This window comes from Leucoraja erinacea, chromosome 38 (genome assembly GCF_028641065.1).
Source record: "Leucoraja erinacea ecotype New England chromosome 38, Leri_hhj_1, whole genome shotgun sequence".
Lineage (NCBI taxonomy): Eukaryota > Metazoa > Chordata > Chondrichthyes > Rajiformes > Rajidae > Leucoraja > Leucoraja erinaceus.
The window spans coordinates 8480396-8497005 of record NC_073414.1 but is presented as its reverse complement, the minus strand read 5'-3'; the positions used below and the strand labels follow the sequence as shown (position 1 = coordinate 8497005).

Genomic DNA, 16610 nt, shown 5'->3' with positions numbered 1-16610 from the left:
ATCCTCTCCATATCCACTCTATCCAAGCCTTTCACTGTTCTGTATGTTTCAATGAGATCCCCCCCCCTCATTCTTCTAAACTCCAGCGAATACAGGCCCAGTGCCGACAAATGTTCTGCCAAACGCAGTCTGCTTCTGTGGATAGCGTGCAAATATTCGTTTGGTTCGGACGCCATCTTGGACATGTTGCGATGATGTCAAGAGACGGCAGAATAAAACTGTCTATATTCAGTGTCCTTGTAACGTGTTTATAACACTCGGATTAAGATGAGAATCTGACATATATTAGGAAACATAGAAATACCATGGGAAAGAAGTCTTTATGGATCTACCGGGGTGTTGAACATCCAGTTTGCTCAGTGGAATTCCACCCCTCCTTGGGTCAAAAGAGATGTTGAATTTGAATGGGCTTCCTTGAAGCTGAGGTGAAAGGTCAGGAATACACAGCTGTCCTTGGTTACGTTCAATATTTGAGTTATTTATTGCGGTCATAAAGTATTATCCGTCTTTCGCGGAAGCGTACAGTCACAACACTTTTTTTTCTGCAGCTGTGCAGACTTAATTAAACTTTTCATTTCAACGAGCGAGCCTGCCCCGAGCAATAAACTTGGAGATGTTTGTTGTGAGATGCAATGGGTCAATTGTGAACCGTTACTGGACTGGTTCTCCCAGCACTGGGCCTGTTGCAGCACTGGACCTGTCCTCCCAGCACTGGGCCTGTTGCAGCACTGGGCCTGTTGCAGCACTGGGCCTGTCCTCCCAGCACTGGGCCTGTTCCCCCAGCACTGGGCCTGTTCCACCAGCACTGGGCCTGTTCTCTCAGCACTGGGCCTGTTCTCCCTGCACTGGGCCTGTTGCAGCACTGGGCCTGTTCTCCCAACATTGGGCCTGTCATCCTAGCACTGGGCCTGTCCTCCCAGCACTGGGCCTGTTCCACCACTGGGCCCGTTCCCCCAGCACTGGGCCTGTTACTATGCTGAGCAGTCAAGCTCTGACTGTAAACATGCCTGGTGTCATGCGAAACACTACGGTTACTATGACAACCGCCGGCAGCCGGCAGCACGGTCTTCTCTCACTCTCTCCCAATCTCCCTCAGATTCTCTCACATACACAATCTCTCCCTCTCTCTCACAATCTCTATCTCTTAACATCTCTCAACCCCTCACTCAATCAATCTCTCTCTCTCTCTCCTCTCTCCCTCAATCAATCTCTCTCACTCTCGCCCCATCTCTCTCACTCCCCCTCCCTCTTTCTCTCTCTCTTCCCTCTCTCACTCTATCCCTCTCCCCATCCCTCTCCCTCCCACCCCCTCTCTCTCTCTCTCACTATCCCTTCTCTCTCTCCCTCCCCTCCCCCTCCTCTCTCTCTCTCTCTCTCACTCTCTCCCTCTCTCTCTCTCTATCTATCTCTCTCTCTATCTCTCTCTCTCTCTCTCTCTCTCTCTCCCTCTCTCTCTCTCTCTCTCCCTCTCTCCTCTCTCTCTCTCCCTCTCTCTCTCTCTCTCTCTCTCTCTCCCCTCCCTCTCTCTCTTTCTTCCTCCCTCTCTCCTCTCTCTCTCTCTCTCCCCCCTCTCTCTCTCTCTCCCCCTCCCCTCTCCCTCTCTCTCTCCTCCCCTCTCTCTCTCTCACCATTCTCTCTCTCTCTCTCTCTCCCCCCATCCCTCTCTCCCCCCCATCCTCTCCCTCTCCCCTCTCTCTCTCTCTCTCTCTCCCCATCCCTCTCTCCCCCTCCCTCTCTCTCTCTTCCCATCCCTCTCTCTCTCACTATCCTTCTCTCTCTCTCCCCATCCCTCTCTCTCCCTCTCTATCCCACTCTCCCTTCTCTCATACAGTGGCTCACTGCTCTGTCTTCCTGCTCTGGTCCATCTCCTCGTTGCCCTTCCAGCAGGCTCTCGTTGTTCTCTCTCGTCTACAATGCTCCAGGCCCTGCCACTCAACGTGCACCTATTGCCCCGGGTGGTATTGCACTCACATTTATTTGAATTAAACTCCATCTGCCATCCCTCAGCCCATCGGCCCAGATGATCAACATCCCATTCTTATCAATAGATGACTTTCTACACGAAACCTCAAATTTAGTGGCATCAGCAAACTTAATAACCATGCCGCCTAAATTCACATCCGTAGCAGCACAAAACAAACAAGAGCAGATCCAGCACTGTGGTACACCACTGATTACACTGTTAGCTTCCAGTCTGAAAAACAACCCTCGATTACTAGTCTTAAATTGCCTACCTTCAAGCCAAGTTTGTGTCATTTTGGCCATTTTGCCCCGGATCCGAAGTGATCAAACCTTTCAGACCAGCCTACTTGTCAGAGGCCTTGCTGAAGCCCAAGTTGACAACATCTACCGACCGCTCTCCCCTCATCAATCTTCTTGGTCACCTCTGCAAACCCTCAATCATCTCAGGCACAAAGTCATGCTGACTATCTATAATCAGTCCTTGCCTTTCGAAAGGCACATCGATCCCATCTCTCAGCACGCTCTCCAATAACTTACCCACCACTGATTTTGAGTGTGAAGAAGGGTCTCGACGCGAAACATCACCTATTCCTTCGCTCCATAGATGCTGCCTCACCCGCTGAGTTCCTCCAGCATTTTTGTCTACCACTGATTTTAAGATTCACCAGCTTGCAGCATAGTGGCGCGATGGTAGAGCTACTGCCTTAGCTGGTTCGATCCTGACTACAGGTGCCATCTATACGGAGTTTAGTTTAGTGATACAATGCAGAAACAGGTCCTTCGGCCCACCGTGTCCGCGCAGACCAGCGATCCCCGCACATTAACTCTATCCTACACACACCAAGGACAATGTGCAACTATATCTCTTGTCCTTGATTCACCTACTAAAGGAGATAATCGCTCACCACAACTGGATTCAACAATTGAAACATAGAAACATAGAAAATAGGTGCAGGAGTAGGCCATTCAGCCCTTCGAGCCTGCACCGCCATTCAATATGATCAAGGCTGATCATCCAACTCAGTATCCCGTACCTGCCTTCTCTCCATACCCCCTGATCCCCTTAGCCACAAGGGCCACATCTAACTCCCTCTTAAATATAGCCAAAGAACTGGCCTCACCCAACTTCTGTGGCAGAGAATTCCACAAATTCACCACTCTCTGTGTAAAAAATGATTTTCTCATCTCGGTCCTAAAAGACTTCCCTCTTATCCTTAAACTGTGACCCCCCTAGTTCTAGACTTCCCCAACATCGGGAATAATCTTCCTGCATCTAGCCTGTCCAACCCCTTAAGAATTTTGTAAGTTTCTATAAGATCCCCCCTCAATCTTCTAAATTCTAGCGAGTACAAGCTGAAGATACAATACCATAGACACAATAAATAAACAGAGACTGATTCCGCGCAGTATCTCTAAGTAAAACTAAACTAAACAAAATGAAAGACTTACCCTCGGGGGTACTTGTCCAACTCGTTCAACACGGTTTGGTCACAATATTCAAAGACCAGGTGCATCTTCCGCTTGTACCGAAACACCTCCAGCAGGTTCACCAGGTTCACGTGCTTGAGTTTCTGTTGGGACACAAAGGCAATGACGATGGAAGCGGCCAAAGGCGCGCAGTCACCTCCCACCATCTCAAACCCGGCGCGACTTAACCAACCCCCAGGAGCTGCACAATGGTGCAGCGGGTAGAGCTGCTGCCTCACAGCGACGGAGACCCGGGTTCGATCCGGACCTCATGTGCTGTCCGCGTGGAGTTTGCACGTTCCCCCCCCCCGTGACCGCGTGGGTTTCCTCCGAACACTCCAAAGACGTGCGGAGGGTGGGGTTAGAGAGGGAACACGCCCTGTCCACGGGGGAGTTCCGGGACCATAGGGTGTTGAATGCATCCTCAATAAGGATTGTAACATAGTTGTATAGTAGTGCATTAAGGATATATGTTTGTATTGTATTATGCTGGTGGGTTCTGGTCTGTTTTATTGTAGTGTAAATATCATTTTTTAATAATTAAACACATTTTTTGATATTTAAAAAAAAATACGTGCGGAGTTTGTGTGGCCCTCTGTAAATGGCTCCAGGTGTGTAGGGAGTAGAGAATATGGGATAAGATTGAACGAGTGTGGACGGGTGGTTCGAAGATCAGAGACGGGACCCGACGGGGGGGCGCAATAGACAATAGACAATAGGTGCAGGAGTAAGCCATTCGGCCCTTCCAGCCAGCATTGCCATTCAATGTGATCATGGCTGATCATCCCCAATCAGTACCCCGTTCCTGCCTTCTCCCCATATCCCCTGACTCCGCTATTTTTAAGAGCCCTATCTAGCTCTCTCTTGACAGCATCCAGAGAACCGGCCTCCACCGCCATCTGAGGCAGAAAATTCCACAGACTCACCACTCTCTGTGAGAAAAAAGTGTTTCCTCGTCTCTGTTCTAAATGGCTTACCCCTTATTCTTAAATTGTGTGGCCCCTGGTTCTGGGCTCCCCCAACATCGGGAACATGTTTCCTGCCTCCAGTGTGTACATGCCCTTAATAATCTTATATGTTTCAATGAGATGCCCTCTCATCCTTCTAAACTCCAGAGTGTACAAGCCCAGCTGCTCCGTTCTTTCAGCATATGACGGTCCCGCCATCACGGGAATTAACCTTGTAAACCTACGCTGCACTCCCTCAATAGCAACCTGTGTGGCACCAGGTCTGGTTCACTGCTGCGAGTGGAAGATAAGACCGTTCGATGAACTTTTTGTAAGCTTGTCGGCGCCAGAACCGTGGTGACTCTTTGTGTAATGTCCACGCGGGTTCTGCTGTGTGATGTTACCGGGTTGTAGACAACACAAAGCATTTCACCGTACCCGATACAGGTGACAATAAAGTTTCATTGAATCATCATGTGATCGGTGGTCAGCGTGGGCTCGGAGAACTGAAAGGCCCGTTTCCAGGCTGTATCTCTCTAAACTTCCACAACCTTCCCTGTTAATGAAAATACTTTTGGATAAGTACCGGCACTCTCTGTCAGTTGGATTATTAGAGGACAATAAAGTCGAGCCTGAAGATTGCAACGACCAGGTTCAGGAATAGCTACTTCCCCACAGCTTTTCCCCTCAGGCTATTAAACCCGGCTCGGACAAAACTCTGAACATTAATAACCCATTATCTGTCAGTTTATTTATTCATGTGTTTTGTAGTAAATGCCTACTATGTTCTGTTGTGCTGAAGCAAAGCAAGAATTTCATTGTCCTATCAGGAACACATGACAATAAACTCACTTGATCTTGAACTTGAGGAGGAACAGGCCATTGGGCCCATGACTTCTGCCCCACACTGAAAATGACCTTGACCTCTCCACTCCAGGTCTCATCCCCATTTATTTTGTTGGTAGAGATACAGCGTAGAAACAGGCCCTTCGGCCCCACTGAGTCCATGCCAACCAGCCCTCCGCATGCTCCAACACTATCCAACACACACTAGGGACAATTTACAATTATACCAAGCCAAATAGCTGACAGACCTGTACATCTTTGGAGTGTGGGAGGAAACCGGAGCATCCGGAGAAAACCCCCGTGCCCAAGGAACAGCACCTCATATTTTGCTTGGGCAGCTTACACCACTGTGGTATAAACATTGAACCATCCTAACACAACCAGAGAGCAGTGCTGAACAACTATCTACCTCATTGGAGACCCTCGCACTATCTTTGATCGGACTTTACTGGACTTTATCCTGCACTAGACGTTATTCACATTCTACCCTTCATCATGTATCTGTACACTGTGGACGGCTCGATTGTAATTAAGTATAGTCTTTCCACTGAAGAAGGGTTTCGGCCCGAAACGTTGCCTATTTCCTTCGCTCCATAGATGCTGCTGCACCCGCTGAGTTTCTCCAGTTTTTTTGTGTAACCTCCTAGTCTTTCCACTGACTGGTTAGTGTAACCTCCACAGTCTTTCCACTGACTGGTTAGAACGCAACAAAAGCTTTTCACTGTACCTCGGTGACAATAAACTAAGATAGACACAAAGTGCTGGAGTAACTCAGCGGGACAGGCAGCATCTCTGGAGTGAAGGAATGGGTGACGTTTCGGGCCGAGACCCTTCTTCAGACTTCTCCACCTTCACGAAGCCCTTGCTTTCCCACTCCCTCAACCCCTCCCCTTCCCAGTCTTCCCGTCTCCGACTACATTTTTATCTCTGCTTGCTTTGTTGTTACAGAGAGTTGCGAGTCTGTGGAATTCTCCACCTCAGAGGGCGGTGGATGCCGGTTCTCTGGATGCTTTCAAGAGAGAGCTAGATAGGGCTCTTAAAGATAGCGGAGTCAGGGGATATGGGGAGAAGGCAGGAACGGGGTACTGATTGGGGATGATCAGCCATGATCACATTAAATGGCGGTGCTGGCTCAAAGGGCCGAATGGCCTCCTCCTGCACCTATTGTTACATTCTCCCAGCTAACAATGGTCTATTCTACATTGTCCTTGATCATCATCCCCTTTGTCCTGTTTTCACACCTTACACATCCTTATCTATATATCTCCCTCTCCCCTGAGATCAGCCTGAAGAAGGGTCTCGACCCGAAACATCACCCATTCCTTCTCTCCAGAGATGCTGCCTGTCCCGCTGAGTTACTCCAGCACTTTGTGTCTATCTTCGGTTTAAGCCAGCATCTGCAGTTCCTTCCTGCACTGATGACTTGATATGACAATCCAGAGGCTGGCTTACACACACACACACACACAGTAGCCAGTGGATACCAGGACTCTCCTCACTGAGGCTGGAGAAGTTGAATCCTAGCCAGGTTCTCACAGCATCAACCTCGTCCCACCCACCCTGCCTGGAGCTACAAGCTGCTGCCTGACTGCCCTGCCACCATCTGCCTGTAAGAGATACCCTCAGCTAACAGCATCCCACCTTGCTGTCAATGGCTGTCTAAACATGGTGCACTCCAGCTGTGTCGATGGGTTTGTTCTTGGGCAGTGAGACGTGACTAATCCCTACCTGCCTCTCACATCCCAGCTGCTCCATGAAACTTGAGGGACCGCAATCCGACCGTGACATTAATTTTACAGAGTGCACCACCCCCCCCCCCCCCCCCCACCCACTCCAGGAACAAGTGGATTAGCACATGAGGCCTAATTTGAGGAAGGACGTCCTTGTGATTGAGGCAGTGCAGCGTAGGTTCAAGAGATTGATCCCTGGGATGGTGGGACTGTCATATGAGGAAAGATTGAAAAGACTGGCTTATATTCACTGGAGTTTAGAAGGATGAGGGGGAATCTTATAGAAACATACACAATTATAAAAGGACTGGACAAGCTAGATGCAGGAAAAATGTTCCCAATGTTGGGCGAGTCCAGAACCAGGGACCACACAGTCTTAGAATAAAGGGGAGGCCATTTAAGACTGAGGTGAGAAAAAACTTTTCCACCCAGAGAGTTGTGAATTTGTGGAATTCCCTGCCACAGAGGGCAGTGGAGGCCAAGTCACTGGATGGATTTAAGGGAGAGTTAGAGAGAGCTCTAGGGGTTGGTGGAATCGAGGGATATGGGGAGAAGGCAGGCACGGGTTATTGATTGGGGACGATCAAACATGATCACAATGAATGACGGTACTGGCTCGAAGGGCTGAATGGCCTCCTCCTGCACCTATTCTCTATGTTTTCTATGTTTCTTTGAACTGCAGTTCCTTCCGACACACAAAGGAATTGCAGATGCTAGTTTACAAAAAGAGAGCAGTGGTGGGTGGGACTCCCCTGGAGAGGTATGTTGGTGACACATGGTTGGAGTGGCTGGGGTGGAATCACAAGAGGTGGTTCTGCCACCCTGAGCTCTGACAAGGAAAAATACTAAGATGTGGCGCAGCGGTAGAGTTGCTGCCTCACAGCGCCAGAGACCCGGGTTCGATCCTGACTAGGGGCGCTGTCTGTACGGAGTTTGTACCTTCTCCCCATGGGTTTTCTCCGGGTGCTCCGGTTTCCTCCCACACTCCAAAGACGTGCAGGTTTGTAGCTTAATAGGCTTCGGTAAAACTGTAAATTGTCCCTGTCGTGTAATGTGCGGGGATTGCTGGCCGGCGCGGACTCATAGAAACATAGAAAATAGGTGCAGGAGCAGGTGCCCTTCGAGCCTGCACCACCATTCAATATGATCATGGCTGATCATCCAACTCAGTATCCCATCCCTGCCTTCTCCCCATATCCCCTGATCCCTTTAGCCACAAGGGCCACATCTAACTCCCTCTTAAATATAGCCAATGAACTGTGGCCTCAACTACCTTCTGTGGCAGAGAATTCCACAGATTCACCACTCTCTGTGTGAAAAATGTTTTCCTCATCTCGGTCCTAAAAGATTTCCCCCTTATCCTTAAACTGTGACCCCTAGTTCTGGACTTCCCCAACATCGGGAACAATCTTCCTGCATCTAGCCTGTCCAACCCCTTAAGAATTTTGTAAGTTTCTATAAGAACCCCCCTCAATCTTCTAAATTCTAGCGTGTACAAGCCGAGTCTATCCAGTCTTTCTTCATATGAAAGTCCTGCCATCCCAGGAATCAGTCTGGTGAACCTTCTCTATAAGACTCGGTGGGCCGAAGGGCCTGTTTCCGCGCTGTATCTCTAAAAACGAAACTAAAAGGATGAAAGTGAAAGATCAGGAGCCGGGTCAAACCTGAGTGGTTTCCCAATGGTCTGGTAGCAGGCGTACACCAACTACACAATGTATGTCATGTCTGACTGTCCCTATGGCTACAATTATACACACAAACACACGCACTCTGAGATTTACAGAGCGGAGGGTGGCAACTGCACAAAGCAACCACACTGTAAGGAGAGTCAAGAGGGTTTAATTATCATGAGTACCAAAATAAGACTGATTCAATTCTTAGACTGATGAAAAGTATAGGTGGCACACCAAGACAAAAAGCAGAGCAGATCTCAGGATAATAACCATATAACTATATAACAATTACAGCACGGAAACAGGCCATCTCGACCCTTCTAGTCCGTGCCAAACACATAATCTCCCCTAGTCCCATATACCTGCGCTCAGACCATAACCCTCCATTCCCTTCCCATCCATATAACTATCCAATTTATTTTTAAATGATAAAAACGAACCTGCCTCCACCACCTTCACTGGAAGCCCATTCCACACAGCTACCACTCTCTGAGTAAAGAAGTTCCCCCTCATGTTACCCCTAAACTTCAGTCCCTTAATTCTCATGTCATGTCCCCTTGTTTGAATCTTCCCTACTCTCAGTGGGAAAAGCTTTTCCACGTCAACTCTGTCTATCCCTCTCATCATTTTAAAAACCTCTATCAAGTCCCCCCTTAACCTTCTGCGCTCCAGAGAATAAAGCCCTAACTTGTTCAACCTTTCTCTGTAACTTAGTTGCTGAAACCCAGGCAACATTCTAGTAAATCTCCTCTGTAATAGGAAACAAAGAGCTAAAAGGGTTGGGGACGGTGACTTTCCATATGATCGTGAGTCCCACTAGTTCTGGCCCATTGCTCTGCAGTAGTTAAACATTTCACAGACACAATGCAATGAATATTTTATTCAGCACCGCACAAGCATAACTCTGCGATTCACCAGCAGTGGGTTAAATGTTAGCCTTAAAAGCCCTGTCCCACGGTACGAGTTCATTCCAAGAGCTCTCCCGAGTTTTAAAAAAATCAAACTCGTGGTAAGCATGGAGAATGAACTCGTAGTTTGGGGACGTCTCTTAGCGGCTCGTAACGCTAACGGCAGGTACTCGGGAAACGCGGTAAGCCCGGGTAGACTCGTGAAGATTTTTCAACATGTTGAAAAATGTCCACGAGAGCCCCGAGTATCTACAAGCGGCCATTACCGTAATTCTCAGAGTTCGAATCAGGGGAAACTCGGGAGAAATCTTGAATTAGCTCGTACAGTGGGACAGGCCCTTAACACTATCCTGCACACACACTAGGGACAATGTACATTTATACCAGGCCAATTAACCTACAAACCTGCACGTCTTTGGAGTGTGGGAGGAAACCGGAGGATCTCGGAGAAAACCCACGCAGGTCACGGGGAGAACGTGCAAACTCCGTACAGACAGCACCCGTAGTCAGGATTGAACCCGGGTCTCCAGCGCTGCAAGTGCTGTAAGGCAGCAACTCTACCGCTGCACCACCGTGCCGTGCCGCCCATGTTAAAGGCTCACGCATTCTAATCACACTCTAGATACGCAAGCATGTCACCGAGGGTGTCAGGGGTTACGGGGAGAAGGCAGGAGAATGGGGATAGGAGGGAGAGTTAGATCAGGCATGATTGAATGGCGGAGTCGACTTGATGGGCCAAATGGCCTAATTCTTCTTCTATCACTTATGACCTTATTACTCAGTGCTGTGGCAGAGGGGATGCAGCATTTTGTGTCTATCTTCGGTGTAAACCAGCATCTGCGGTTCCGTACAATAGACAATCGACAACAGGTGCAGGAGTAGGCCATTCGGTCCTTCGAGCCAGCACTGTTAAGATTGTTAAGAGCTTGGACACACTGGAGGCAGGAAACATGTTCCCGATGTTGGGGGAGTCCAGAACCAGGGGCCACACACAGTTCGAGAATAAGGAGTAAGCCATTTAGAACGGAGGCGAGGAAACACTTTTTCTCACAGAGAGTGGTGAGTCTGTGGAATTCTCTGTCTCAGAGGGTGGTGGAGGCAGATTCTCTGGATACTTTCAAGAGAGAGGGCTCTTAAAGATAGCGGAGTCAGGGGATATGGGGAGAAGGCAGGAACGGGGTACTGATTGGGGATGATCAGCCATGATCACATTGAATGGCGGTGCTGGCTCGAAGGGCCAAATGACCTACTTGTGTACGACTGGATTGTACTAATGTCTGGTATAATTTGAAGGCAAAGCTTGTCACTATCTCAATGTATGTGAGAATATACCAATGCCATATAGTTGGGCCTTGGTTTAATGGCCTACTCCTGCACCTATTGTCTATTGTCACCACCATTCAATGTGATCATGGCTGATCATCCACAATCAGTACCCCGTTCCTGCCTTCTCCCAATATCCCCTGACTCCACTATCCTTCCCACGCACGGGAGAGTGTGGGTGGTGCGGGATGCCACAGGTGGCTACGCAAAGGAAGAAGTGGCAAAAGTCAGCCAGCCCCAGGGTTAAACTGACGGGTGTGTTTATTTACACTCCAAACAATCGCCTTTCATTAAGCTCAATGGCCAATTATTGTCAGGGACAGGCAGAAGGAGCTGAACAGAAGCAACTGCAGATTAAATGACTGCTCTACACTTGAATGATCTTAAGTGAGGCTGGACCATTGACATATTATATTACAGTCACACATGAGGAAGCTTCACTCTTCATTTAGCTTTGGTGCGATCCTGCACGTCAATTGAAATTGCGATCGGAGGGAAGTAGTCCTGTGATTGCCAGCTCTTGTACCAGACCCATTATTATTGTGTTTAGGCAGGAACTGCAGATGCTGGTTTAAACCGAAGATAGACACAAAAAGCTGGAGTAACATAGAGGATCAGGCAGCGTCTCAGGAGAAAAGAAATAGGTGACGTTTCGAGTCAAAACCCCTTAGACCTGTGACCACGTGGGTTTTCTCCAGGTGCTCCGGTTTCCTCCCACTCTCCAAAGATTCAGATTCAGATTGTCATTGTGCAGTGTACAGTACAGAGACAACGAAATGCAGTTCGCATCTCACCCAGAAGAGCGAACATAGATATGAGCAATAAATATATATATACGTACATACAGTCGTTGTAGTGCAATTTTTTTCGGGGGGGAAGGAGTGTCCCGGGGGGTGGGGGGAGCGACTGGCAGTCACCGAGGTACAGAGTTAAGTAGTGTAACAGCCGCAGGGAAGAAGCTGTTCCTGGGCCTGCTGGTCCGGCAACGGAGAGACCTGTAGCGCCTCCCGGATGGTAGGAGGGTAAGTCTGTGGCTGGGGTGAGAGTAGTCCTTGATGATGCTGAGCGCCCTCCGCAGACAACGCTTGCAGACGTGCAGGTTTGTACATAGGAGCAGGGAGGTTCTACTGCAGTTGTACAGGGTCTTGGTGAGACCACACCTGGAGTATTGCGTACAGTTTTGGTCTCCAAATCTGAGGAAGGACATTATTGCCATAGAGGGAGTGCAGAGACGGTTCACCAGACTGATTCCTGGGATGTCAGGACTGTCTTATGAAGAAAGACTGGATAGACTTGGTTTATACTCTCTAGAATTTAGGAGATTGAGAGGGGATCTTATAGAAACTTACAAAATTCTTAAGGGGTTGGACAGGCTAGATGCAGGAAAGATTGTTCCCGATGTTAGGGAAGTCCAGGACAAGGGGTCACAGCTTAAGGATAAGGGGGAAATCCTTTAAAACCGAGATGAGAAGAACTTTTTTCACACAGAGAGTGGTGAATCTCTGGAACTCTCTGCCACAGAGGGTAGTTGAGGCCAGTTCATTGGCTATATTTAAGAGGGAGATAGATGTGGCTAAGGGGATCAGGGGGTATGGAGAGAAGGCAGGTACGGGATACTGAGTTGGATGATCAGCCATGATCATATTGAATGGTGGTGCAGGCTCGAAGGGCCGAATGGCCTACTCCTGCACCTAATTTCTATGTTTCTATGTATCTATGTACTTAAATTGGCTTGGTATTTATACAAGCCACTAACACAATCCTACACACACACTAGGGACAATTTACACGTAACATTTTTCAGCGACAGTGGGTTTGACGCCAATGAGCATAGCTTGACTTCTCCTGACGCAGGTTGTTGCAAGGGTGACGTTGGTTGTCGCCAGTTTTTCGGTGACCTGCTACGACTATGACAGTCGCCAGCAGTTGCCTAAAGAATCACCAAGTGGGGCAGGCCCATTAATGTGCGGGGATCGCTGGTCGGTGTGGACTTGGTGGGCCCAAGGGCATGTTTCCTCGCTGTATCTCTAAACTAAACTAAACTAAAGAATTATAGAAGCAGGCCACATATCAGTCTGAAGAAGGGTCTCGACCCAAATCATCACCCATTCCTCCTCTCCAAAGATGCTGCCTGTGTGGCCATTCTTCCCATAGAGGGAGTACAGAGAAGGTTCACCAGACTGATTCCTGGGATGTCAGGACTTTCATATGAAGAAAGACTGGATAGACTCGGCTTGTACTCGCTAGAATTTAGAAGATTTTATAGAAACTTACAAAATTCTTAAGGGGTTGGACAGGCTAGATGCAGGAAGATTATTCCCGAAATGTTGGGGAAGTCCAGAACAAGAGGTCACAGTTTAAGGATAAGGGGGAAGTCTTTTAGGACCGAGATGAGAAAATTATTTTTTACACAGAGAGTGGTGAATCTGTGGAATTCTCTGCTACAGGAGCTAGTTGAGGCCACAGTTCATTGGCTATATTTAAGAGGGAGTTAGATGTGGCCCTTGTGGCTACAGGGATCAGGGGGTATGGAGAGAAGGCAGGTACAGGATACTGAGTTGGATGATCAGCCATGATCATATTGAATGGCGGTGCAGGCTCGAAGGGCCGAATGGCCTAATCACCTATTTCTATGTTTCTATGTCCGCTGAGTTACTCCAGCATTTGGGTCTATCTTCGGTTTAAACCAGCATCTGCAGTTCCTACTCACACACAAGATCATTGCGCTCACTATGTGTGTACCAGATCCTAGTTAACGATTTAAGTCCAGTGTCCTCGAAAGCTCTTGCAAGATGGTGACAGAGCATGGCGACACTTTGTGTACTGGTTTAGTTCAGAGTTTAGAGATACAGCGTGGAGACAGGCCATTCGGCCCTCTGAGTCCATACTAACCAGCGCTAGCACTATCCTACACATTAGGAACAATTCACAATTTTTACTGAAGCCAATTAGTCTACAAACCTACTTACACGTCTTTGGAGTGTGGGAGGAAACCGGAGCACCCGGAGAAAACCCACGCGGTCATGGGGAACGCGTACAAACTCTGTACAGACAGCGCCCGCAGTCAGGATCGAACTTGGGTCTCTGGTGCTGTAAGGCAGCAACTCTACCGCTGCACCTCTGTGGTCCCAGAAGAGGATCTAAGTAGGCCATTCGGCCCTTCGAGCCAGCACCGCCATTTAATGTGATCATGGCTGATCATCCCCGATTCAACCACCCCCATTTTTGTAATGGCTACTCCATTTGGAAACCTAACTATTCTGCGCTGGGCTATTTTTCTCTTGGCTCTTCCTGTTATACTTGTGAGTGTATTGATTGAATGCATGTACGGTATTTTTACTGGCTTAATTATATAGAACGCAAACAAAAGTATTTCACTGTGTCTCGGTGTACGTGGCATTAATAAACCTGTTCCGATACCCAAGTAATTGTCTGATTCATTGTTTGAATGTAAACGTGGATCGGTTTCCAACTTTCGGGATTTGAGTTCCAATCATAAGCTTAACGTTACAGATCATTTTTTATTTGCCGGTAGACAAAAATGCTGGAGAAACTCAGCAGGTAAGGCAGCATCTATGGAGCGAAGGAATAGCGATTTCCTTCGCTCCGTAGATGCTGCCTCACCCGCTGAGTTTCTCCAGCATTTTTATCTACCTTCGATTTTCCAGCACCTGCAGTTCCTTCTTAAACATTTTTTTTGTCAATTACTTTAATTCTACTTCTTCTGCCAGTGGATAAAGTTTTCAACTTGCCCGTCATATATGTTTATGTTCAAGGAGCAGAATTAGGCCATTCGGCCCATCATGTCCACTCCACCATTCAATCATGGCTGATCTAGCTTTCCCTCTCAACCCCATTCTCCTGCCTTCTCCCTGTAACCCCTGACACCCGTACTAATCAAGAATCTGTCAATCTCCGCCTTAAATACATCCACTGACTTAGCCCCCACAGCCGTCTGTGGCAAAGAATTCCACAGATTCCCCACCCTCTGCGGACAGGATCTCTCTCCCTCCCTCTCTCTCTGTGGGGGCAAACAAAGTGATTGATGCAGACGCATTCTTGCAAATCCAATAACACACTCCAACTCCCTTGGCAAAGACATTGCAAATTCCTTCACTGAAGGAAGGTTTATCAAAAGCAGGAGCAATGGTGCAACAATTTGCATTTTGTAAACCACCTCCCATTTATTTAACTAAAAGACCACTCATGCACAACTCCCCCACAACCCCATCCCAGTACAAGACCACCCCTCCAGATTTGTGGCCATCATTTATCCTGCAAACATCACAACAATGATCTGTATTTTGTGTCATTGCTGTTTCCGACATCTAGTGATACACAAATTGTCTATTTTACAGCATGTCCTCGCTGGACAATAGACAATAGGTGCAGGAGGAGGCCATTCGGCCCTTCGAGCCAGCACCGCCATTCAATGTGATCATGGCTGATCATCCCCAATCAGTACCCCGTTCCTGCCTTCTCCCCATATTCCCTGACTCCGCTATCTTTAAGAGCCCTATCTAGCCCTCTCTTGAAAGCATCCAGAGAATCTGCCTCCACCGCCCTCTGAGGCAGAGAATACCACAGTCACCACTCTCCGTGTGAAAAAGTGTTTCCTCGTCTCTGTTCTAAATGACTTACTCCTTATTCTTAAACTGTGGTTCTGGACTCCCCCAACATCGGGAACATGTTTCCTGCCTCTAGCGTGTCCAAGCCCTTAACAATCTTATATGATTCAATGAGATATCCTCTCATCCTTCTGAACTCCTGAGTGTACAAGCCCAGCTGCTCCATTCGCTCCGCATATGACAGTCCCGCCATCCCGGGAATTAACAGTGTAAACCTACGCTGCACTCCCTCAATAGCAAGAATGTCGCTGTGCAATTTGCAATATCTTGGGAATTGTTAAAAGCATCCTATGAATCAAAAATTTCACTTAGCTTAGTTTAGAGATTCAGAGCGGAAGAATTATCCCACACACGCTAGGGGCAATTTTCAATTTATTTTACCAAGTCAATTAGCCTGCAATCCTGTACGTCTTAGGAGCGAAAAATATGGGCCCAATAATGGCCTAATTCTGCTCCTATCAGTTATGACATGAGTATGTGTATATACACACACACACTGAACTTTTTCTCTCGTTTAGTCTATTGTTTACAGATTACTATGTTTACATATTTTGTCCTGCTGCTTCAAGTAAGAATGTCATTGTGTTTTCTGGGACATATTAGAGTCAAGATTGTTTCATTGTCATGTTTAAGATTGTTAAAGATTTGGACACACTAGAGGCAGGAAACGTGTTCCCGATGTTGGGGTAGTCCAGAACCAGGGGCCACACAGTTTAAGAATAAGGAGTAAGCCATTTAGAACAGAGACGAGGAAACACTTTTTCTCAAAGAGAGTTGTGAGTGTGGAATTCTCTGCCTCAGAGGGCAGGCTCTCTGGATACTTTCAAGAGAGAGCTTAAACATAGTGGAGTCAGGGGATATGGGTGGAAGGCAGGAACGGGGTACTGATTGGGGATGATCAGCCATGATCACATTGAATGGCAGTGCTGGCTTGAAGGGCCGAATGGCCTACTCCTGCACCTATTGTCTATTGTCTAACTGCAGATGCTGGAAAAATCGAAGGTAGACAAAAATGCTGGAGAAGCTCAGCGGGTGAGGCAGTATCTATGGAGCGAAGGAAATAGGACTCTAATCCTCTTCCCAAACAGGTTGATGCCAACTTACCTTCAGCATCTGGACCTCCCGC

The 16610-nt window shown here is 47.9% G+C and overlaps 1 protein-coding gene and 1 long non-coding RNA gene across 3 annotated transcripts in view; one reads left to right on the top strand and one right to left on the bottom strand.

The window, feature by feature from the left end:
- LOC129714259 (uncharacterized) overlaps positions 1 to 16610 on the top strand; it is a 110859-nt gene that overhangs the window by 12951 nt on the left and 81298 nt on the right. The window lies entirely within an intron of this gene.
- LOC129714256 (cyclin-dependent kinase-like 1) overlaps positions 1 to 16610 on the bottom strand; it is a 30196-nt gene that overhangs the window by 12887 nt on the left and 699 nt on the right. The window contains exons 1-2 of one of the 2 annotated variants that reach the window (XM_055663804.1): positions 16589 to 16610; positions 3412 to 3533 (exon numbers count right to left, since the gene is read on the bottom strand). The exon at positions 16589 to 16610 is cut by the window's right edge and continues 699 nt beyond it. In XM_055663804.1, the coding sequence (XP_055519779.1) occupies positions 3412 to 3533; positions 16589 to 16610 (144 nt within the window). Of the gene's footprint in view, positions 1 to 304; positions 802 to 3411; positions 3534 to 16588 lie in introns of those variants that run through there. The other variant, XM_055663805.1, reaches the window with a different exon arrangement.